Source organism: Microtus pennsylvanicus, chromosome 5 (genome assembly GCF_037038515.1).
Source record: "Microtus pennsylvanicus isolate mMicPen1 chromosome 5, mMicPen1.hap1, whole genome shotgun sequence".
In the NCBI taxonomy this organism is placed as follows: domain Eukaryota; kingdom Metazoa; phylum Chordata; class Mammalia; order Rodentia; family Cricetidae; genus Microtus; species Microtus pennsylvanicus.
In genome coordinates this window covers 128,739,272-128,764,247 of record NC_134583.1, presented here as the reverse complement: position 1 = coordinate 128,764,247, position 24,976 = coordinate 128,739,272, and the positions used below count along the sequence as shown (strand labels likewise).

Sequence of the window (24,976 nt, the reverse complement as noted above, 5' to 3'; positions counted from 1 at the left end):
ATCGTAAATTTTAGTAAGATGCTAATATCAGTCATGTTTTGATTTATACAAATCAGTAAACATCTCTGAAACACTAAAAGCAAACAAAACACACTTGTAGTTTTCTTTTCTTCTTCCTGACTACCCCTTTCCCTTTCAATTCAAATAGGTTCTTTCCAATTCAACTCAAAAATGCATTCTCTAGATTAATTGTATTTTCTGTAGGAAAGGAAGACCATGTTAAATTTGGTCCTTTGATGGCGAAACAGGTGAGTAAACTGGGCAGGAGTGACTTTGCAATGAACCATTTGCAACCATTTCTTTTTACCAAATGGCTTTATGCATTCAACACTGCACCAGGTATGGGATGAGCGGAAGCAGCAGCATGACTGCAGGACACAACAAGCATTCCTCCTTAATCCTGCATTTGCCCTTCATGTCTCTTGCTGTTGACTGTCTGCAGGGAAACTGCTGGCTCTTATTAGCATCACTTTGAGCAGTGGTGTGACTGCATTATGTAAAGGTGTTCTGCATCCCGGGGCAGGGAGAGCAGTGTCTTTGTTTTATTAGCTTGACAGTTCAGAGCAACTTGAATTGAAATTGATGTGAGCAGAACAGCAGTGGCATATCTGCTGATTACCTAGATAGAAAGAATATTGGCAGACACAAGGCCTGGCACAAATGTTCCCTTAAATCTGATTGTTCTGGCTAGCAGGAAGATGAAATTCATCCAGCGTGAATTTCCCTGTAGAATGGCAATGAATGATGAGCGCTTAGAGATAAGTGAGAAGCAAGAGAATCCATAAATGAATTAATAAGTAGCAGAGATGAACATCATATGAGGTGGGCATGACAGAGATAGGACCCATGGAGTGTGTGTTTGCTCACATCGGGGTGATGGAGAATGCCATTCCTTTATGTGCCTCTGAATACCAGTTACCTGCCATTCCTGCACGTGTGTACTCGGGAAGCCACTGGGGGTATATCTCCATGGTAGAATACTTGACAGTATGCTCAAAGTCCCAGTTCCAATCACCAGTAGCAGGGGGATGGGGAGAAGGAGGACCATTTAGACATTTTTTTTTGTCAAGTGAGTACTTTGATTATAGTGGCATACCTAAATCCTTCAGAACACTCATCTTTTCTGGCTGGGGGATTGTATTTAGAAGATGAATATAGCCCACCCTCAAACACAAAGGAAAAATTACCATGAAAGTGGTCTCTTTCTTGCCACAGTTCTTTCATCTACATTCTTGAAGTTTGACACTTAAGTTTTCCACTTTAAGTCTGAAAAGGTAGGTATCATGGTTTGTCCATCAGCATCAGAGGAAGACAGAGGAAGAAATAAACAGGACAATCTAGCACAAGAGGCCTCCCAATCTGAGCTCTACTTGGAACACGTGGAAAATTAGCAGAGGAGAGAACTTGCTAGACAATAAACATGAAAAGGAAGGTGTCTGATACCCTTCCTTTAAATCATCAAAGAACTGCCCAACACCTAGCATATTTTACATCTCAAAGACCATTTCAAACATGAAGGGACAGGTGCTTAAAATATTTTGGTTATTAGAACTTCAGTGGTTAAAGGAAAGAAACACATGTTCAGGATTTACTGAATGACTACAGAGTAAAGGCATCAAAGAATGGTTACTGGCATGTCCTATAGGTATGATGTGCCAGTGGGATATCTTTCTCACAATACTGTAGAATAGCAGGAAAAGTTGTGTAAACAAGACCACCACAGGACTAAATATATGGGCTCTGGAGTTGGACAGACTGAGGGACAGTCCATGCCTGTGACTGAATGGCAGTGGGAAGATGATTTGCCATATCTGAGCATTTGTTTATTCTCCTCAAAGAGATTACAATTTTTAATTTACAGAATACATGAAGTGGGTTCATGTGTGGAGGTTTGTGAAGCCTAGCATTTCATGAGGTCTCAATGCATTTAAGTAAATTAATTGTCATAGTTTTGGTTTGATTTGATTTTTTGGAGACATGATCAAAGTATGTAGACATGGTATTGACTCACTGCATGGCAGTCCTTTTTCCTAAGCTTTCCAGAGTTATTATGTCACCTAGGAGAGAACTCTTAAGACCTATCTCGATAAAACAAAACCAGGATTTCTTATACAAAGTGACTGCGCCATTAATAATATTAAGGATGTTTTAGTGAATGAACATCAGTTTACATTAATTTTAAAGATCATGATGGTAGATGATGTCATTTTAACTTCTGATAAAAGTTTAAAGGATACTAGAAAAAATTTTGGGCAAGTTATTACCTCTTAGACAAGTTCACAGAGTTGAAACCAAGACATGGTACCATATATAAAAGAGGCAAAATAAAGAACATAGATGTGCTAGGGACAGTGGATAAGGATGAAGACATTCTGACTTCTGGAAGAGGTGTATTAAGCTGTCTCTGAGGAACAAACAGGAAGAAACAGTTTAGTAGATTATCTGTGAGATTCCAGGGTGGCCAGCGTGTACAGAGAACACGATAAAGAAAGGAATACAATACATTGAATATAATAAGTATGCTGTTTAGCTTGAAGTTTGAGCTGTAGCACTTCATATTTAAAGCCTAACCAGAATGATATCTTAGCTTCAGATGTTAAATGGCAATAAATAACTTTAAATTACTTTTGGGACTTGTGGAATCAAATTTCTCCCTATGAGAAATGAGGAGAAAAAAGTTACTTTGAGCACAGTCAACATTCCTAGAGATTATTATGCTGAATTCAATAGGAATGAAATTTAACAGGTCTTTTTCCAAAAGAAGATGCACTCCTAGTATCAGGATGTAGCAAGGAATATTTATTGGTTATTCTTTGTCTGTGTGAAGCTACAACTTCCATTGGATGTTCTCCTCCACTCCATTCTAAGTATGCATGTAATATGAGAACAGAGAAAGATATGTGGCAAAATAACACTCTTTAATCCCCAACAGCATCCCACACATCCCCCCACTCTCAAATAAATGTGCACACAAGGACACCCACATGATTCCATACCTTATGCACTAACTCTGTCCAGTTGATAAGAATCGGTGGATAGTCCAAGTAAGATATGATGAAACCTTTCCTAAAAACTGTTGGAATAAGGAGCCTTGTTCAAAGGATTTTAGTGAGGAACATAGAAAAATGCATTCATCAAGCTCACTGTGACAGTAAAAGACACAGTTGACCATCTTTGCAGGTCACGCTAAAGAAGCAAAGCAATTAAAAAGAAGAAAGCAATTCAAACAAATAAAGTGCCTTGTTTACAAGAGAAAAATAAACCAACTCTCTCCAGCTTTTACCCCTCTTGACACACATTCCCTCTTTGCCAAGTTTTTATTCCTCAAGATAAACCCGAAGGCCACACTTTCAAAGATGAATAACACAGGCTAGCTCTCTGCTCAAGTGGCATTTGATAATGCCAAGGAGTCAGGGGCCAGTAAAGTCACCACGTCTACAAATCAAATGAACCAGCTCCTAAACACATAGCCTCCTGCTCTGTGACTCTTGTCAAAGAAGGAGAGAGGGCAGAGGAGGAAGCAGAGAATGAAATGATTAAAATAGGTAACATTTTTTTTCAAATTCCTTTTGCACTTATTTTTTTTAACCCTATAGAGGACTGGATGACTACATCGTTTCTTATTTCTGGCTAGATACTGGTTGAGAAGGAGGACCAACAGGGCTTTGTGAAAATTCTGATTTATGCAATTTAATTCTTAAAGAACTGGCAATGTGGTCCTATTTAAGTACATAACAGCCTCTTGAACATATGGAAAACTAACATGGGGTTTCCTGGGAAGCAGCCCGTATGGAGCTGTTATAGTGAATAACTAAATATCATTGGTAATTAACACCTAGTCGTTGGAAAGTAGAACGCTCCTAGAGTTTATGCCTTCCACATTTGGTGAGAATCAACAATGCACCAGAAATTGTTTGAGCTGTTGATTGCTTAGAATGTGGCTTGTTTTCCTAAGTAGTTCAAAGTATTCCTCTCAACAACTCGTTTACTGCATTTATTGTTAAACAATCTTCTTCCAAAAGAGTACAGATTTGGCCTGTCTCTAAATTATCCCAGATGCCAAATCCACAGGTACAGACTAATGAGAACTGCCTGTGTCAAAAACAAAATCGAGATGCGTGTCTAGTGTGGGTTGAGACCCAGACTTTAGAGCTGACAAATTCTGAGCTATCTGCTGAAGCAATTTTGGAAGTCAAACAGAATATGAAACTCCAGTCTCTGTGATCGAAAACAATTAACATTTGTCAACACGTCAGTTTCCTTTTGCAGAGACTTGGGATGAAAGCTATTACACAGGTTTGTAGCAACCCTGGAAAGGCAGGGGAATGAGCATAGTGCTCTGTATTAACAAGGACAGGCAAAACTACAACTTTTGTGTATTTCTTCTGCTTAAAATTAATCATATCACAATAAAAAGCTGACTTAAATTACTTCAAAATTCTCAAGTATTTTTTTTATTCCCCATATATGTTGCAGCTAGCTCCAAATGTAATCTAAGTCTCCATTTTCTCATCCTGAATCCGTGATTATTGACCACTCTACCCCAATGTAATGATGGGCATCGGATGAGTAAAAATGCATAGACATGGAATGGATCATTCAACATGCTTTGGACCTTTCCCTCACCAATCTCCAATTTTCCTGGGTTGTAATAATTTTAAATGGACTAACATATGTTTTGTAAAACTCTAAAATTCCTGAAAAATAGAAACAGTTTACAAGTGATGATCTTTGATTATACAATTTTGATAGCTTGTTAATTCTTAGCCTTAGCATGTAGAATGAGTAAGCATTTTCATAGTTGTTAGCAGCATTTAGTGTCAGAATAGCTGTGTGGGTGCTAGGAACAAAACTAGGGTCCTCTAGAGGAGAAACTGGTAATCCTAAGTGCTGAGCCATTTCTACAGCTCTGATGCCAACTGATTTTGGTAAGAACAGCAACATCACAAGACTAAAGGAATGGTTATTTGATAACAAAACAGTTACTTCTTTAAATTTATTTTGTTTCTCTAATGCTCAGTCCATTTGATGAATCAATAGGGAGAACTCTTACATCAAAAAAGAAATAATAATAACTTTATGAGACTTTCATAAGGCGATGGTGGCACATACCTTTAATTCCAGTACTCAGGAGGCAGAGGCAGATAGATCTGTGAGTTCAAGGCCAGTCTGGTCTACAAAGAGAATTCCAGGACAGACAGGATTATTACACAGAGAAACCTTGCCTCAAGAAAACAAACAACAACAAACCCACAAAGGGTCTTCCAACTGACCTCTTTTAATTGAAAATACCTCAGTAATTTAGATAGCTATTACAGCCATGCACTCGGAAACTACATTTTTCTGGGCTATAATCTCAGGTCTGCCATTTGCTGTGTCATTAACAGTGTGGCCTGGCATGTACCTCAGCTATCTCTGACATGTAAAGTAGAACTAGCAATTATCTCCCAGAGTATTGTAAAGATTAAATGAGAGATTATATATATATATATAATATCATATATACATGATATATATGTTACATTGCATGACAGTTAGCGTACAATATAAGTTGTCCCTATTTACTTACAGCTTGTCAGGTAACAGACTTGAAAGTGTTGGGGTTTGTTTCATGGAGACTGAAGGCTGCAGACAACCTACCATTAGATGACAAATCTCTGCAGGTCACAGCTTCAGTTTTACATTTCATGGATTTGACAAGTATCCTGCTACATACATGCATCATTATGTGATCCCGCATGTAGAATCCTCTATGCTTCACGTATTCATTTCTTGCTCCAAGTTAGAACTGGGCAATCGCTGACCTTTTGTATGTGTGTGTGCCCGTGCGAGTGAGTGTGTGTGTGTGTGTGTGTGTGTGTGTGTGTGTGTGTGCATAGATTTGCATTTACAGGATGTCCTGCAGTTACCACCTTCACTTATTGTATGTGTATTGTGTCTGCCTCCGCCCTCCCATCATGTTATGGCTTTTGGTGCATTTTAGTGTCAAGTAATAATATTCCATTGTTTCTACATGTCACTGTTGATTTTACTTTCTTCCTCATAATGAACATCTTGATTATTTCTGATCTTTGGTGATTGAAAAAAGTTATTATAGACATCATCAGTATTAGCAAAGCAAACAGACGAAAAGATGATAAACCTCTACTCAGCTTGTATTATGACTCGCATACAGCAGGGGGCGCAAGGCTATTGGTTTCTGTCAGGTAGACTTGCGAGGGATATCTAAGCACTTACACCTATCCTGTCTTTTCTCTAGGATAAAAATTTGGCAGTTGGTTGTTATTTTAATGTAAAAAGAATGTCCTTTCTCAAATCGATGTATTTTTCAGCCATGTCAATTTTTCCCAGGTAGCAGGGATAAAGGGAATGTTCTTGGCTAACAAGAAGATTGACAACCAAGTGAAGACTTTCATCACTTACAACAAAGGCAGAGACTGGCGTTTGCTGCAGGCTCCAGATGTAGATCTAAGAGGGGACCCTGTGCACTGTTTACTGGTGAGTCCTGTGGCTGAAGCAGCATGCCACACATGGTAAAGGGTTGGAGTTGGTGTCCAACAAAATGTTGAAGATACTTTTGGGACTTATGTTCAGCTGATGAAAAAGATGGGAAGAATCCAAAGAAAAGAGCAGTTAGGCCTATCATTTTTGATGGCCAAATAAATGAGAACATGTCCCAGACCTTTGCTCTACTACAAAATTCTTCTTTCTAGCCTGAATCATTTCTGTTTGTCTGGTGTTTAGGGTGGTGGTGGTGGTGATGAGATTTTCTGTTTTATTTATGTGCTAACTTGTTATCTCTACTACTGAGATGTAACCCAAGCCCTCCATCTCAGCTGTGGAGGAGTACCTCCAGGTTTAGGGAAATACGATGTTTTTCTTCTCTTGTGAGGCTGTTCCCTGAGCTCTCTTATAATTCAAGATAAATTACCAGTTACAGAGCTAATATTGCATACATTTATCTATAGAGTTGGTTATAAACAGAGACTGTGCATTGCATTCCCAACCATCCTGATCTGAATAATCATGCAGAAACTATATTAATTACAACATTGTTTGGCTGATGGCTCAAGCATATTCCTAACTAGCTCCTACATCTTAACCCATTTCTATGTATGATCATGAGGTTGTGGCTTACCCGTAAAGTTCCAGCATCTTTCTACTTCAGCAGCTACATGGTATCTGCCTGACTCCTCCTTTTTTCTCCCTGCATTCAATTTAGTTTTCCCCACCTAGCTATATTCTGCCCTGCTAGAGGCCAAAACAGCTTTTTTTATTAACCAATGATAATAAAATGTATTCATAGCATACAGAGGAGAATCCCACATCCATTGGTGAATTCAGATTGTCTTAGTGTATTTTCCTGTAGACACATTTTACCTCATTTTGTAAGAAGTTTTTGACTCAACCTTTTATTGAGTTAATGGTCTAAGTCAATGGTTTAATCAATGGCTTAAGCATGCATTTGCTTCCTCTACATATTCTTATCAGTTTATCTGCTTTAGTCTATAATGTCTGGCCTTGCAAAATCTGTGACATGTAGGGGAAAATGTAGCCTAGCACTTGTTTTGCTATGTAATGCTTTACTGGGACACAGTCACACTTACATGATTATTTTATTGTTTATGGCCATTTTCACTTTACGAAGGTAGAATCAGTAGCCATGTGCATTCAAAGCAAGTCTAAGATATTTATATTACTACCCTTGAAAGGAAAGTTTGCATATCCATATCATTGCTTTAAATCATGGCTTTCTTTCATTGACTTTTCTTTATCAGATATGTCAGCAAGAAATTATTTATATGTTAAAAGATAGGATAGTATCATAGAGAAAGATGAAAGACAGTGTTATCAAGGAGGTTTCAGCTTACTTGACTGAGTGATACTAGATTTATAAACAAAGTATTTCTTGGTTGCATCATAGTGGCTCTGATGGCCATGATATGCTCAGCATATCAGTAGATGTTGTAAAAGGAGCGGCAGGTAGCTTCCCGCCACCTGGCTCCCAACCGCCTGGCTAATCCCCAAAATAATTACATGGAAACTGTATTCATTTAAAGACTGCCTGGCCCATTAGTTCTAGCCTCTTCTTGGCTAACTCTCACATCTTAATTAACCCATTTCGAATAATCTGTATCACCACTTGACTGTGGCTTGCCGGCATGAGTTTAACCAGCATCCATCTTAGAGAGGAGAGCCATGGGGTCTGCTTGACTCTGCTTCTTTCTCCCAGCATTCTGTTCTGTCTACTCCACCTATCAAAGCTGCTGTCCTATCAAAGGCCAAGGCAGTCTCTTTATTTGACCAATGAAAGTAACACATAGACAGAAGACCCACCTATATCAAATAGATACCTAGTGAATACAGAAACAGAGGAAGAAGAGATACATTTTCAATCAAAGTATTTTTTAATACATATAATATTCTTTAAAACATCTCAGAAGTTATTTTAAAGATCACACAAACAAGATATCAGTATGGGGACGATCATGTAGTTTTATAGTAAGGTCTTAAAATGTGGCTATATGCATATGTGTATCTATTCAAATCTATTTCACCTATATGTGCATCTATTATTGATCTCACTATTCATAACACTGACTTTGATGTAATCTTCACTCTGCTTCATTTATCCCCCAATTCTGTGGCAGTCATTTCTCAGGTTCATCTCACATAGCAGTAGGCAGGTCAACATCTTTCTCAAAAGGATGCTATAGTTTGACCTTATTAGTTGTAACAGACATTTATGTCATCACTGTGCATCAGCAAAGCAGTCTTAAATTTCAACTCCTACTCAGACACCATTGTTATTACCAGCAACCTTCTGGGAGAAAAATAGCCTGTTGTAATGGAGAGTTCACAGTCCAGTGATCAACTAGGTAAATGCTATAGGTATCTATTGGATATGTATATTAGTCAAGGTATGGGTCAGTGCTATTAAAATGTATCAGCTTCCTATCCAACTACTCCAGGTTATGGAATTATGATGTTTAAATATACTAGCACCTTAATAACTTCTTCCACACATACCACATAACTTGAAGATCAATACCTATGAGAAAGGATATTAACCATCTCAAATAGACAGCTTTGTCTCTCCTCTGTAGCATCATAAAGGGACTACTGAAAGTGGCTCTTCTTAGCAAAATACTGAGCAAGGCACACTTTCTCCCAACCCCAACCCAGAATTGTAAAGCTGTATTATTATATTTCCGAAATAGAGATACAGTATTGACCCCCTTGCCCATTACCATGGGACTATTAATCCAAGTGTAATCACTCATTGGTTGGTGCTCAGTGAAAATCTCCTACTGGCCACACTCTCTTCTCATTTCTACCTGGCAATTCATCCTTCACACAGTAGTCGCTTTTTTAAAAAGTCAATTTTATTGAGGTAAAGTGTACATAAAAAGCATCAGTGACAGACAAATGTATATGCTATTTGATTTCCATCACCCTCAAAATTTTACTTTTGTTCTGCAGTTAGAAGCACACTTATGTCCCTAGATTACTACTACATCTCTTACATATTATCTTGCCTACTAGATTTCTCATTTATCCATTTTTATCAAACACTGTCATATGAAAGTTTAAATGTGCATCATTTACTTAAGATTTCTGTTGACTTTCTAGTTCAAGTACAATAAATCCAATATTTTATCAAAGCATGTATGGTGTCCTATTACCTGGCCTCTGTCTCTTCCTTTTAGTTAGACCCTACCCAATCCTTCCATCCTTCCTTACTCACAAGTTGTTATGGAGAAGAAAGAGTTCACTACTTTTCACATTATGAACTTACTGTGTTCATGTATGTCTTGCCATGGGATTTCCTATTATTTCTTTTAAAGGATCCCATTTTCAAAATAGGCCTTTTCTTTCCATTCAGATCCTTTCTTCTTAGTTGGTTTTTGTGAGTATCCAATGATGTCAAAACTGTTTATTTTATTCTTTTTCTTTATAAGATTTATTATCTAAAAATCATCACATTTATACGCTGATTTTCTTTCCCATCTTCCTGTATTAAATGTCTACTCCAAGAATACAAAAACTGTGACTATCTTTATGTCAATTTCAAAAATTTGTACCAAGAATCATACAAACTTGAGTCATGGAGGATCCAATATATATACTATATTTGTATGTTTTGTGTGGTAAATGTAATCACCCTGTTGAAAGAAGTTTGACTTTCAGATTTGATTTTAACCGAAGCTGTACCATCCTTGTCAGTTACATTGAAGACATCACTGTAACATCCTCCTGAATTCAAATTGACCCCAATGTTGACAAAATCAAGAGGCTAATTTAGATTAAGGACACAAGAATTATTGGGATGTAGAGTGTTTGGATCCAGGAGTCTTTGGGCCTTTCTCCTTTATTAATCTTGTTACTCAAGTAGTTTAACATAAACTTTTAAAAACCAGGAAACAAAGTAAAGAAGGGAAGCTGACAAAGGAAATAGAAAAGAGAGGCAAAATCAGTTTTAAAAATCATCCCAAAGGCACAAAATAGGAGAGAAAAATCTTTGAACTACAGGACACCTCAACTGAAAAGAAAGAAAGAAGGAAAGAAAAGAAAGCTTCTAAGGCTTGGGAGGCAGTGGCAGTGGAGATACAAAAGCGATTTTATATTGTAGTACTTGGACAGTGGCAGTGTCACTCAAAGCAGAGACCAGTGATTAGAGAAGAGATTTTCCAGCGGGGCTGTTACAAATGTGAACAAGTCCCGAATTACAGCCCCAAATGGAATGTCCCTGGCAAGATGCATTCTATAGAATAAGACATCCAGAGTAATTTGCGGCTGTATTTTTAGGACTTTCAGACTGATTGCCCAGAGACTCAGCTGAGATTTCTTTCTTCTGAAGACTGCATTGAACAATTAGATAGGGTATTGCAGGTCATAGTCATCTTCCACCAAAGCCTGAGACTCGGGCTTCTCAGAGGCAATGTGGGGGCACACCCGAGACTGTGACAAATGCTTGGGCCTTTGAGCAAAAGCACAGGGTTCTGTACAGAGAGACCCTGGCTTCTTTGTAATCATTTTACTCTTTTTTTTTTTTTTAAATTTTCAATCTGGAGCTGAGAGGGAGTGCTGTGAGAGATGCCTGCAGACTCCAGGACTCCATTGTGTTGAACTGAAGTGATACTGGATGACCCACATTTAAATAACTCCTTCTTTGTGATTGAATCTTTACTGAATACAAAATGAATTATTTGCTATAATTTAGAATAAGAAACATACAAAATCATGTGTGCTTGGGGAAGTGTTTGAGAATGCTGTTTGGGGACTTAGTGGCTGTCTTGGGCCTATTGAAAGTTCTGACCTGTGTTTATGGTATAACCTTCACATTAGTAGCTATGGAAATGAGTTGCCCTGAGTGTAAGATGTAAAAGCTGTTATTACAGAGGGTGGAGGGGGAAAAGTAGACTTTTGGACTGGTTCTTTATTAAATTAACCCTAATAGTTTTTTAAGTTCATATCTTTATCGGACATGTGTCTTTTAGCACCAGGTGATTTCCCATTGTACTTGAAATAGAGAAGATAATTAACGGACCACAGAAAAACTGGGATAAGTATAGTAAGCAGCAACCAAATGACAAATATGACTTGCTACTAACCTATGAGATGTAAGCAGTGGTGTTCTCAAGGTCAAGGAGCAAAATATCTCTTAACAGAGGATATCCTATGAAACAAAACAAACAAACAATAAAACCAGGGAAGTTCTATAAAGGGGAAGATTGAATGAAAGGATGCCTAAAGGGGCTAAAACTGAGACCACGGCTCAGAAAAGCAACGATTAAAAAAAATAAACAAAATGATTGGTGGGTAGAGCGTTTCAGTTAGACAGAAGGATTGAATGATAAGTATCCAAGATGAAGAAACAATGTGTTAATTTAGTCCCACTGAGTATTTATGGAACACATACTCATGTCAAAATAGTTTTGTTAGATAAAAGAAAAGATCAGGGTAGGAAAGAAAGGTAATTTGATTTGGAGGTAATGGGTTTGGAAACTCCCTAAAATCAGATGGGACTCTGCACATGCATTTCTTCCGTTTCTATGGCCTTCCATGAGCTTCTGATTCTCAAGATATCTTGTGCCTCAGTAGGATAACATTAGAGACTAAGAAGCCTGTATCTCAGATCCACTAGGAAGCTTCATAATATATCATGTCTGTTAAGTAGATGAAGGACACAAACGGCAGTTTCTGACTGTGGATGCCGGTGACCCATCTTCTGTAAGCCAGCTGCTAGAACATGGTTGGTATCAGTGTACATGCTTCTCTTTGCTTTGTATGGAAGGAAGGGAAAAGATCAGGAAGCACCCTTGAAACCTGAAACATCCCATTCTTTGTTGTGTTGGAGATGACCCTGGAGAGATCACTGCATCAACTGCAGCTGTAAGAAGCAGCATAGTGTAGGTCCTCCACACCTATTTGCCCATGAGCAAATTAAAGACATTTTAAATAAATAAAGGCAAAAAGAAAGGGGGAAAAAGAAACACTAAGTGCCCCTTCCTGGCCAAAATGTACATGAGAATTCAGAAGCCGTTTTCCATGTCCTCCAAAGACTCAGAACAGCGTGATGGTCCTTATAATATACCCGACAGTGGTTTGTCATGGAATAACTTTTGACACAACAGGCCAAATACAAAATGTTAACTAAAGTACAGTCACTTTCTCTTGATTTTCTTGAGACATTGGAGTCAGCCATATAAACTGTTTGATAAAGAAAATGAAAGAAACAGAAAAATATGGCATAGAAAATTCTCTGTGTACCAGCTGGGGGCAATCCAAGACTACGAATGTGAGAGAGGAGGCCAAGTCAGTGAGATCATTTGTGCCTTTGCTTCTCAACTTAATGCCTTGGCCCTCTGAAAGCCAGGGCCAGAGAGCAGGTCTGAGATAGTTGATTGAAATGCCCTCGTCTCTTTGTTATCACACGTTTCCATACCAAATAATTACTGGCTCAGATGTCAACTGAGCCTCATCATCTTTCAATTGCTGCAAATGACTGCCTCAAGACTGTGACCTGGACACTCCCTTGTACATGAATCTAGTGCTCTGTTAAGTGATTTAAATGGCACTCCATGAAATCTCTATGTCTAGAGATAATACCCAGGCTATATGACACTCTTTGGAATGCTATAAATTATATGCAAGATTCTATATGAGATGCAGTATAGGACCTGATTTGTTTTTATTTCTAGATTGTCTGAGAAAGATAAAATTATACCATACCTGAAACAGACCATTCAGGATTACTTATAGTAAAATAAATGTTGGTAAATCAGACAAAAGGAAATATGTAATCTACCTATTATAGGAAAGTTTCCAAGGTATGATGGATCCATTCTTCTTGTCGTAGCATGTCTAGGTGTCCCACAACATTGCTCTTGGTTCCTCTCGTCTTCCTGATGGGCATAAAGAAGCCTAGTATCCGATTCCTTCTCTTTTAGAGCTATGTGTTCCTTTTCAGAATGTTATGAGCATGAAACTCTCCTTGAAACTTTGCATAGAATTTTCATGCAGAAACAGTAATTCATTGTTCCTTCAGGGCTGTACTTCCGTGCTGTTAGGGAGAGTTCTGCTACACTATTGTGATCTGTGATTTCATTTTGCAGTGTTTGGCTGCTTTTATTCCTGAGTTTCATTTTTGCTTTGTCATTTCCACCATCCTATAGAAATTTAATCATTGCATTTCAGAAGTTCTCTGAATATTTTCTGACTGAGACTTACAGAGAAGAATAAAAGTCATAGCTGAGATACACTGGTGATTCCCAAAACTCAACTCAATAAGATTAGGAAGCAATCTTCCTAAGAGACGGAGGAAACTGAGGTTCAAACACAAGCTTGTGTTTTTGACAGTTCAGTATATGGAGTACTATCAACAAAATTCATATAAAGAAGTACTATCCACTTTTGAGAAACTATTGATTTCTTAATCAGAGAATTTACTAAGTCCCCTAAGCACACATAAACAATTGCCTAAAATTTTCATTTAAATTTTATTGCTACTGCATTTTGTCTACAGAAAATTATTTTTGTAATGAGCAAAATTAAAATTGGATAAGTGAAGGGATAAAGATGATTAAAGTGTGTTGTGTACATGTCAGTGATGAAACTCATTAGTTTGTATAATTAATAAATATTCATTAAAAAAGAATCAGAATCTGGTGATGACACTGTGTCATTTGTTTGCAGATGTTAGGGCAATTTCACATCTCATACAGAATTTTCTATGCTGAGACCATGTTCTGTGGTATTTAATGGCTGAGCTGCCAACTGGTTTTTCAAGTTCTCCTAGGTCAACTCATCCCCTTTTCTTAGCATCATGTTTCGTTGTTCCTTTAGTCTTCCCTGGATACATACTGTGATAGTCTATCAATTCCCCTCTTGTTCTTTGTTATTGGTATTGCTCATGACCCAAATGTCCCCTCAAATACCTTGGTCATATCACCTTCCCATCCTCCCTCAGGTTGTACTGTCTCTTAAGAGCTAGTCTCAACACCAAACTGGCCTGTGTCTCTTCACCATCTAGAGTTCTATAATGTTTTATTTTTGTCTTTATTAGGAGCACTAAAATACTTTGTTTTAACCCAGTGACCAATAGAAAGATCTCATGTCCTTTTTTTTTTAAATCTGTAATGGCAGAAATCAAACTTTGGTCCATAATTGTTTAATGAGTTCTGACTAGCATTTTACAGTTGTTAGAAAGTTTATCATATAAATATAATTTAGGTAAATTAGGACTGTTTTGGTGGTGTTTTTTTTACATCCACCTAACAGATGTCATATACTTTGTTGACAATAGACATTTAAGAACACAATATTGATGAGTTGGTGGATGGATGAGTGCAATGGGTAGAAGAAGATGTTCATAGATGGAACACAGACTGGATACATAGCTAGATGGATAGATAGACAGATAGATTAGATGTTCTGAATCTAGGTCTTTTAGTTTATTTTGTTTAATGTTTACTTTACAAAAGTGAGATAGGGTCTCTCTAGGAATCCCTCAAACATCTTCTGTAGATCAGGTTGACCCTGAATTTGTAGCAATGTTCCTAGCTGTAGAATCTATGTTTTGAGTGGCCATGTTGATTTTGTGCATATATGACCTTCAGTTCTCTTCCTCCTAGCCTTATTGCTCACTACACCTTCATCTCAAGGTCTCTGAGAATCCCTACACCTCTGGGATCATTGCCAGCAGGGACACAGCCCCAAGTATTATAGTTGCTTCAGGTAAGATGCGTGAATGCTCTGCTTACTATTGTATATGTGTTTATCTTAAGAAACTAGACATCTGTGGTTGGAATTTCATGAGCAAGATAAAAATATTTTGGAAAGTCAACTAAACCATTGACCTGAAGCAAGTTTACTGAAAATCCTTGCTTAGACAGAAAGTTTATAGTTGAAATCCATCTAGGCAGTGCAGACTGTTGATGTGATCTGTTCTTGATTCTTTCAGAATCTTCCTCCCACTAATGGACCTGCACTCTTTCTAGGTAATATAGGTTCTGAACTGTCAGACAGCGACATCAGCATGTTTGTCTCTTCAGATGCAGGGAATACTTGGAGGCAGGTAAGAAAATATCCTTGGTCTAGGTTGGCCTGCTCAAGTTCTAAGTCATAGTTCAATTTATTTCAAATCTAGAAACCTAAAGACAGCATTCTGACATGAAAAAGTGTATTTCATTTTCTCCTTTTAATGCAAGTTTGAAATGAACTAAACCAAATTTCTAAAGATTGATAAAGATATTTCGTATCATGGGTCCATACCTAAATGCATCTGAAATCAAGTTGGAAGGCATTTTTATGCAAAAGAAAATTGAATCCCTGAGTCCATCATATAAAAAACTTGGATCCTTCTGAGTGGATTGCACATGTAAAACTTAGTTGTCTTTATAAAATCTCCTTGCCTCAAAGAGAAGTAAAAATAGCCATTACCCAGTTGGCATTCTGCATTGTTTAAATCTCATGTGTAAATAACCGAGTAATAATTCTCGGAGTACATATGGTCAATAAACACAAATGGAGCCACTTCAAACCAATGTGCTTAGCTTAGCTGCCTCCTACCTTTCTTCTGAATGAAAATTACAAATTTGACAGCTTATAAAGCAGGCATTTAATGAGGTTTAGCTATCACAACAAGCCTAATGTATGACTGTTACACCTCAATAAATATGTTTTAATAAGCCTCTGGTGCTTAATTACCATACAATAACTAGCACTGTAAATTGAAATCTAGTGCACAGGTAATCATACTTAACAACGGGCTCACTTAACTTTTAATTTCATGAAAGGAAAAAGAGGAGGAGGACCTGATAGCCCAATGTTCTTTCTTAGTTTTAATCCCTCAATGGTATTGTATATTTTGATAAAAGAGTACAGAAGAAATTTTGGGGGTCTGAAAGAAGATGGAAAACCTTAAGGAAATCTTGGGGGAACAGTGTCAAGATTCCTCAGGATTCCATTTCTTTCTTCTGACACTAAATGAGACATAGAACTCTCCTGATACAGGTAGAGGTCATATATTATGCATAAGAATTAATGAGACTGGAGAGTGGCTATGAGATTAAGTTCCTTTCTGCACTTTAGAGACCCAAAATTTGGTCCCCTAACACCCACATCCAGAAATTCATGACCACCTGTAACTTCAGCTTCAAGGAGTTCAATACCTTCTTCTGGCCTCATGCATTTCTTTCTCTCTCTCTGTCTCTCTGTCTCTCTCTTTCTCTCTCCCTCTCTCTCCCTCCCTCTCTCTCTCTCTCTCTCTCTCTCTCTCTCTCTCTCTCTCTCTCTCACACACACACACACACACACACACACACTTACTGAAAAGATTAAAGAGAGAGATTATGTCACTAGTATAACTTTAGATGAATCCATCGTAACATTTTAACTGAGAACCCAGAAAGCATTTTATATAGAAAAATTTAGAGATTGTCTCCATTTGATTTTAGATTCATTTTTCACATTTTATGAATGACTCCATTTTAAATGTGACCAAAGTTAATGATTTTGTCTTGATTAGAGCTACTTATCACTTGGAAGTGTGAGAATTTGAAGATATTAGATAATTACATCTGAAAAGGTCAATACAGTGCAGTGAGCCTCAGCTTCACCCGTTGTTATTTGTGCGTTCCCACTCTGCAAATCTTAGTATATGAATGAGAATGTTGTACTCAACTGTCGCCAATGTTCCTTCCATCTAGATATGTACACTATTTACAGTTTCCCTGTGCTCTGACATCATCTTCAGAAATAGGAATTGATAAGTACTACACAATATAAGAGAATAAAAACATAAATAGGTGCCATTCATGCTTAAAATTTATTTTTTAGAACTATAAAATTATTTTATTTAGTATCAGTGATAGATGTAGCCCATGTTGAGAAGCATTGTCTTTTCGCTTACATTTTCTCAAAGCTTAGGGAAACCTATTTCTATGTGAGAGATTTTAATCTGCCTAGACTGATTTCCCATACCCTGGATACCAGGTGCAGATGTAATGTCATTGTGTGCCTATGTGTTCTTCTTTTTCTCATCCAGATCTTTGAAGAAGAGCACAGTATTTTGTACTTAGATCAAGGTGGAGTCCTGGTTGCTATGAAACACACATCTCTCCCAATTCGTCACCTTTGGTAAGGCTACTTCTAGCATAGAAAAATGCATGTGGCCATTTTATCCAGGCCAGCATTTGAATCGGCCATCACACTACAACTATGTTTGTTCTAACTACCACATAATTTCATGTTTGTTCCACTGAAGTAAGATTGTGGCCTAAGACTGAAAAGAGGAAATTGGGGCAAACAGAAGGATGGGAAGTGTTTCTGCTCCTACGAGAACAACTGCATTATGGTGTTCAAATGTGACAGTGCATGCATCAGTTTCGTAGTTCCTCAGCGCCATCAGCTGGACAGCCTCATTCACACTCTCCCGTAATTTCTCAGCAGACAGTATTTACAATCACCCATCCCTAGCAGCCTCTCGTGAAGTTTAGTATATACACAGTTTTGTGCATCCCACACGGAGATTTGCAGTTCATGATTATTCTGCTCTTATGTTGTTTCACCTGTGATACTTCCTTAGTTCCCTTTAATGAGGTGACATTCCTCAAATATACTTGTTTCTTTTATTGATCAATGTGCAAGGCCAAATGTCTACAGGGGTTTCCAACAGAATTATTTATTCATATTTGGAAGTGGTCCACTGAATATTTTGCTTGTGAAAAATCAAAAGCCTGATTTTTCCTTCCATCTTTTATTATATTAATGACCTTAGGAGAAAACTTCAAAGGTTGGTCCTGTGGAAAGGCATCTACAGGGAAAGACAGAATAAAACACACCCTCTCATTCAGTTGTCTCAGTTATTGCTCACGTTTTGTTACAAAATACCATAACAAGATAACTCATGAACAGGAAAATTTTATTTCTTCATAGTTTTGTGAGCTTGAAGTATAAGACACTAATGCTGGCCATGTCCATTTCAGCTGAACAACTACTTTTGAATCCCTAAATAGTGCCTTGTTCCTGTGTTTCCACATAACGAAAAAGAAAAGACAGTCCAAGCCCCTTTCTTAAGACAATACTTCCATTTCTGAGGTAATGATGCATGCTGTAAAATAATCCCATACTCACTCAGAATTGAGCATAGTAAAAGACTATTTATTTAGAGGTAGACTCACAGATTACAATCCTCTGATGAATGGGGAACAGGAACCATATCCAGAAGCTGGGAGAGAGTGTACAGGTCTTATGTTGGCATTTATAGTATAAGAGGCCACACCCAAGTGGACTGGTATTTTAAAGGCTATTGGCTGAAAGAGTTCCACAGCACCTCTCGCTTTTGTTTAAATAAAAGAGTTCTAAGCCTAATACAAAACTATATACAATAAGAGCAGATATCAAGTATAAAAATTAAAATTACAACCAGCATAAACAATAATCTCACTAATTATCTTATCCTGAGAATTCTAAGTCTTGTATTAGAAATAGCTGGTCAAGTCATGAGAGGTAAGTAACTATAACTATCTAGTCTTCAACCCCATTGAAGACCTGAGAAGAGAAATAATATTACTTGAGTAGACAGGAAGTGCAATCAAGCAACTTCCAAAATGTGCAATAAGTGACAGAGACAACGGGCTACTTGGGCAATCACCCAAAGTCTCATTTTCAGTGTTGTAGCAACCATCTTTGGTTAAGGACTAGAATAACTGACAGACCATTTTTGGAGGCAAGAAAATTTTCAGAACAATCTTATCCTGTCTTGGCAAGGTTTGGCAGTTTTTTTCTTTTATCCTTTTTGTCTTGTCCTGACACTGTGTGTTTTGTCAGTGGTTGAGGCAGGAGCAGTTCCTTGCCCAAAGGCCAGTTTTGTCAAGAAGAAAACAAGCTCCAAGTCGAGTGTCTTTGGTGCTCAGCATTCTCTCAGGAATAGATTGGTGCTGCCAGGAGCAATTGCGTTTCAGGTCAACAGAACCCTAAATTATTTAAAATGCCATATTCTACAGTTCTTTGAAGTAGTTGAAGATTACCTATCCACATGGAATACAGTCTCTATGTATTTAAAGAACCTGGTTAGTCTAACCATAAATATGCAAACATGGATGATGATAGACCTATCATACTTAATTCATATGTAGCTTAAAGACTAAGACTTTATATTAGAATATTAATCTTTAAACAGCTGTGTAGCAAATGAGGTCAATGACTCCAAAATGTAAACCATGTATAATTATCTTGATCAGAGGTAGAAATGTACAGTGCAATATTATAAATATATTCTAAAATTGCATCAATATACAAAATATTAGAAGCATGCACGCTTACAATATAACAAAATAACTTTCTCTAGTGTACAATATTATAAACAGAAATAGGAGCATATTTAATATAACTTGAATTTGTGTAAATATACAAGAATCTATACCAATGTCAATTGCCTACAAGTAATATCTCACAAGTATTCACTCTACTATTCACTATTATGATTAGTGTGAGCAAGGTCATACTAACATACCTATTATCACATCCAATTTTGTTTGATAGAGGTTTCACAGCCATTCAGTCCCAAAGAAACACACAGATGCTTTTATCAGTGAGGCATTCTCATCTTGCTCCCCCTGTGTCCGTGGTACAACTGCAGACTGAGCCTTTTCTTTTCCCAAATTCTCCTGTTCTGGTCAGCCAGCCTATACTGACTGCTTGCTTGCCCCACCTACACTACCTGCCTGGCGATTGGTCAATCAGCATTTTATTAAACCAATACAAGTGACAAATCTTTACAGGGTACAAAACAATTGTCCCAAAACACTGAGGACTCTACCCTTTAGATCTATTTTTATCCAAGTATCTATTTTCTAATATCATTAGTGATGCAATTTTTAACATATGGATTTTGAAGAGAACACAGGCATTTATGTTATAATGGACCACCAGAAATGCAGACTTCTCTTGCCTTCATCAGCCTGTGCTTCCATAGGCATTCCAGTGAGATCAGTAAGGATTTATGTAATATAAGTGGGATTTATTCATGAGTTGGTAATTTTGGGATAGATTTATTTAATTTTTGTCAAACTTGCTTGCAGATTTGAAGATAGTCCCATGAGGTGTAAGAACTTAAAAGATATCTATATTACTCGCTGCTATTAGACTATTCCTAATTCATTCGATTCTCCCTTGTACATACCCAAACATATCTTGTCATAGTAGCTTGAGTATCTCTATTTCTGTTTTTTTATGTAAATAAGTACACTTATTTGTAATGAAGTCTCAGTGTGGTATTACTTTCTGGGCTGGTGACTAACATCTTTCCTTACACAGAGATGTCACCTTTTCCATTTGATATGTGATGACTGTCAAACTGTTCTGCCATTAGGTTGAGTTTTGATGAAGGGCGATCTTGGAGTAAATACAGTTTCACATCCATTCCACTTTTTGTGGATGGAGTTCTGGGGGAGCCTGGAGAAGAGACACTAATCATGACGTAAGTGGTATGGTATTATCCCATCTCACTATGACCTAGAGATGTGTTTTTCAGTGGTCTGTTGGATTTGTTACTGTTAATTGGGAAGTTGTTAGCAATGTTAATACATTGTACTTCAACAACCTCCAGCAAAGAAGAAAAAGAATGCAAACTATTTTTGAAGACCCAAGCTAAAGGATGGTAGGGAAAGGTTCTGACCATTTCTTTCTGTACTCAATGAGTTTAGGTAAATTAATAATAGCTGTCTTAATAGAAAATAAAGCTATGTATTTTTTTAAAATGTAATAATACTGCGCATACTACAGATGTAGAAAATTCTAGACCTTTAAGATGATGACATTTCATTTTCCCCTGACTTCTTGCACTAAATGATTGCGAGACATATTAAGGATATGGACATATTATGGTTATGAGAGCATCTGGCTTTGCAAAAATTTAATTTACATTCATTCTTGTCTGGAAAGTAATGATCATTAATTCATGAAAGACTTGATTAATGACTTAACTGACTGTGGGTTTCAAAACTTGAACTTTGAATTTGAAATATGTAACTGTGATATTCCCTGCTCTTAGAAAATGGATCATGGAAAAATCTGTAAAGATAGATAATTCCAAAGTAGTTGAATGAGAAATCAGTAAAAATGTCAAACTCAAAGTGAAAAATTGTCATACATTTAAACCTCCTCACTTTTAGCAGTGAAAAAAGATAAGAATGATCTACTTAATCTACTATGCCTAGTAGACACAGTTTCACTTTTGTACATGGCAAACACAACTAGATCCGAAGTATATTAAGTAGCTCACTTTTATTCAATAGTTATGTTTTCAAAATATTGTTTCACATACAGCGAAGTTGCTCTGAAAGGCTACTTTGTAGGCTTTGTCTATGCTGATCTGAAAGACTACATTGTCTACACTGTCTAATGACTAAATTCTATACTAACTAACTGAATCCCTGCAGGAGAGCATGGTTTAAAAATTAAGAGGAATTGTGATTACTTGGTCCTCTTGTCCACTTTCTGTAGGACCTTACAAAAAGGTAAAGAATATGGAAGCCATGGACTAGATATAGTAACAAAACCACCTAGAAATATATATTGGACCACCTAGAATACAGCATTTGTGGGTGTTTCTTCAGTTGTTTTTCTAAACCATTCTTGTGTCTTTGAATCAACTATTTTGGAATCTGGCTTTCCTTCTCAGTTGCTAGTGATATGAATGTTAATTATGTGTTGACAAAAAAATTTTTGAGCCTCAATTTATCTGTCTGCAAAGTGCAGTCAGTGATAAGATCGTCTTCATAAATGTTCTCAACAGTGAGGGGATGTGATCCGTGTAATGTGGCTCACAGTGTGTCATCTTCACAGCAGACAAATTAATGCAAGCTGTTGTTAAACTGTTGTTTTCATTATTGTGACTCTTATCTATCACTGTAAACCCTGCAGAGTGTTTGGACATTTCAGCCACCGCTCCGAATGGCAGCTTGTCAAAGTGGATTATAAGTCCATTTTTGATAGACGCTGTGCTGAAGAAGACTACAGACCTTGGCAGTTGCACAGTCAGGTAGGAGTTAGAGAGATGAACATGTACTGTGGGAAGTAGGCAGAGGATATATGAAAAACAACTACTCCTTATGGCTTAAGAATTGGAGTTCTCAAGTCCATGTTGTCCATTTCATTCTTCTACGTTTTATGTCTCACAGCATAATCTACCTCAACATTTATATCCTGTTGTGAAGTTGTTTCTGTTTTATTTATGATAAGATACAATGGAATACAAATTAAAATATGCTTAGGTTAGATTTATACCTCAAAATGAAATATGAACTCAGAACCGAGATGCAAACATAATTTGTCTGAGCATAGCATAGGGCTGCATGAAAGGGTTGGTTTTTCAGTTTCAATGAACAATGCAGACACAGCTAAGGCATAAAATCATCAAAGGATGCTGGGTGAGTGATGCCAAAGAAGTCCCTTTACATTACTGTGACTACTTAGGAGTCTAGAGTGCCTCTTGCTTCCTCCAAGATACTTATGGCATAAGAATGTGAAATTGCTAATAGAAAACTGACTTCCTACATCATCTCCCTTAGTTATACATCTCATCAAAATCCGTGGATGAGATCTTCTCTTTTTGATTTCCCAATATAGATGTCAGTCTTGCAGGAAATTTAAGGGATATAGTGGAGGTACCCACTAAGAAGTCATACCTATATTCAGGAAGTGAAACATTTACCTGCTATACTCTGACTGAGTGAAGTATTTACTCATGATGTGAAATGGAACCAGTTAAAGTAAGTTTCCTCTGTATAGACAGGGGAAAATAGATTTTGAAAATCCTGCTCTGATTTTTCAGAATACAAAGGTGCTATATTTGACAGTGTGCAGCATTAGCAAGGAACACTTCCCCTATTCAGAGGTAAACCAAAGAAATTTTCACTAACATTGCTGCTGTTTGTCTTTTCGGGGTGCCTACACATTGTAACAATTACAGCTTTTATTTATTGGAAAAGAGAATGAACTTGGCTTTCTTGCTTCTCTGGTAGATCATCATAAAATTAGTACTATAAAGTTATACAGAAAAACATAGCAATTGAGATAGAATTGATATTATGTTTCTTAGTAATGTTCTTTCATGTGCTCATAAATGACCAACTCTATAAATCTTTTTTTATACTAAACTAAAATTAATCATTACAGGTTAGCAGCCAATTTATTAGTTATAGGCAACATTATATTCTGTTATGCCCTTCATTGCACTAAGCCTAACAATTGCCCAAAAAGGTTTACTGAATATATAAGGAGTTGAGGCTATCATTAGAAAAATCTGCATTGATTGTTGGAACTGCCTTTGTGTTCATACTTCATAATAGGCTTCAGGAGAAAATACCAATAGCACAAATTGGATTCCTAAATATCTTATTTATATTAAAGTTTGTGAATATCTCCCCAAACCACATTGTTATGTAAAAAGAGGAGTCTAACTATGTGCTCGATTTTGTGCCATATTTGTTTCCTTGCAGGGTGAAGCATGCATCATGGGAGCCAAAAGGATATATAAGAAGCGAAAATCTGAGCGGAAGTGTATGCAGGGAAAATATGCAGGAGCAATGGAGTCTGAGCCTTGTGTTTGTACAGAGGCAGATTTTGACTGGTGAGCTTCCATAGCTATTTCACAAAGCTGTTCAGTAATATGACATCCATGAAGCCCTCAATAAAAGCTTAGATTTGAAAAAGTGATAATCCACTTAGAGCTAAGTGGCAGACTTCATGTCTTTATACAATTCTCTCTTGGCAGCATCATGCTTTTTATTAGCTATGTGATTGTATCTTTCAAAAAACAGCAGTTTCTTCTTTGGATTTTAAGAGGTCTTACAAGATGATTGGCAATTATCTTCATATTGATGGTGTATTCTCAGAAAAAAAAGAGAGGGGCCAGATCTATATTGAGCTGCTTTAGGTAGATAGATAACAACATGGGAAATAGTAATTGAAGTTCTCAGGGAGCAAATACACTTATGTGCTACATAAAATCTTCCTAGAATCTAGCATCCATGGTAGGCATAATAACTTCAAAAGGCATAAACTCTCTGTTCCTGAAAGTTTTCAATCTGTGGCGATCAACTATCCACAGCTTGTGAGAGCTTAAGAGTGTGACATTTATAAACTCACTGCAAGGGTGGACTCAATTTGACCTTGTGATCTGAGTGGTTATAGAGATAAATTTAAAGTCGAGAAGCAGCGAGACTCTGAGAGATATCAACTAAAGAAAGCAGTAGAGTTCTGCCCAGACATTAGCTAAGCAGAAATCTATATTGAAGAGTCAGCAATGCTCTTGACTTAATTTTGGTCGGTGTTTGATCTCCAGGTGAAATTGAGAAATGATTGATGAAGATGGATAACTAAGCAATCACATTTTCTGTTGCTCTTTCTCTCTTACATTTTTCTTATTTATCTCAGAATATATACTAAAGGAAGAAATTAATATATG

General features: G+C 37.1%; 1 protein-coding gene across 7 annotated transcripts in view; it reads left to right on the top strand.

The window, feature by feature from the left end:
• Sorcs1 (sortilin related VPS10 domain containing receptor 1) overlaps positions 1–24,976 on the top strand; it is a 497,667-nt gene that overhangs the window by 392,345 nt on the left and 80,346 nt on the right. For all 7 annotated transcript variants that reach the window (XM_075974357.1, XM_075974356.1, XM_075974359.1 and 4 more), the window contains exons 10-16: positions 6,352–6,498; positions 15,138–15,240; positions 15,504–15,580; positions 17,552–17,643; positions 20,879–20,986; positions 22,432–22,549; positions 24,009–24,139. In XM_075974357.1, coding sequence (XP_075830472.1) covers positions 6,352–6,498; positions 15,138–15,240; positions 15,504–15,580; positions 17,552–17,643; positions 20,879–20,986; positions 22,432–22,549; positions 24,009–24,139 — 776 coding nt within the window. The remainder of the gene's footprint in view (positions 1–6,351; positions 6,499–15,137; positions 15,241–15,503; positions 15,581–17,551; positions 17,644–20,878; positions 20,987–22,431; positions 22,550–24,008; positions 24,140–24,976) is intronic.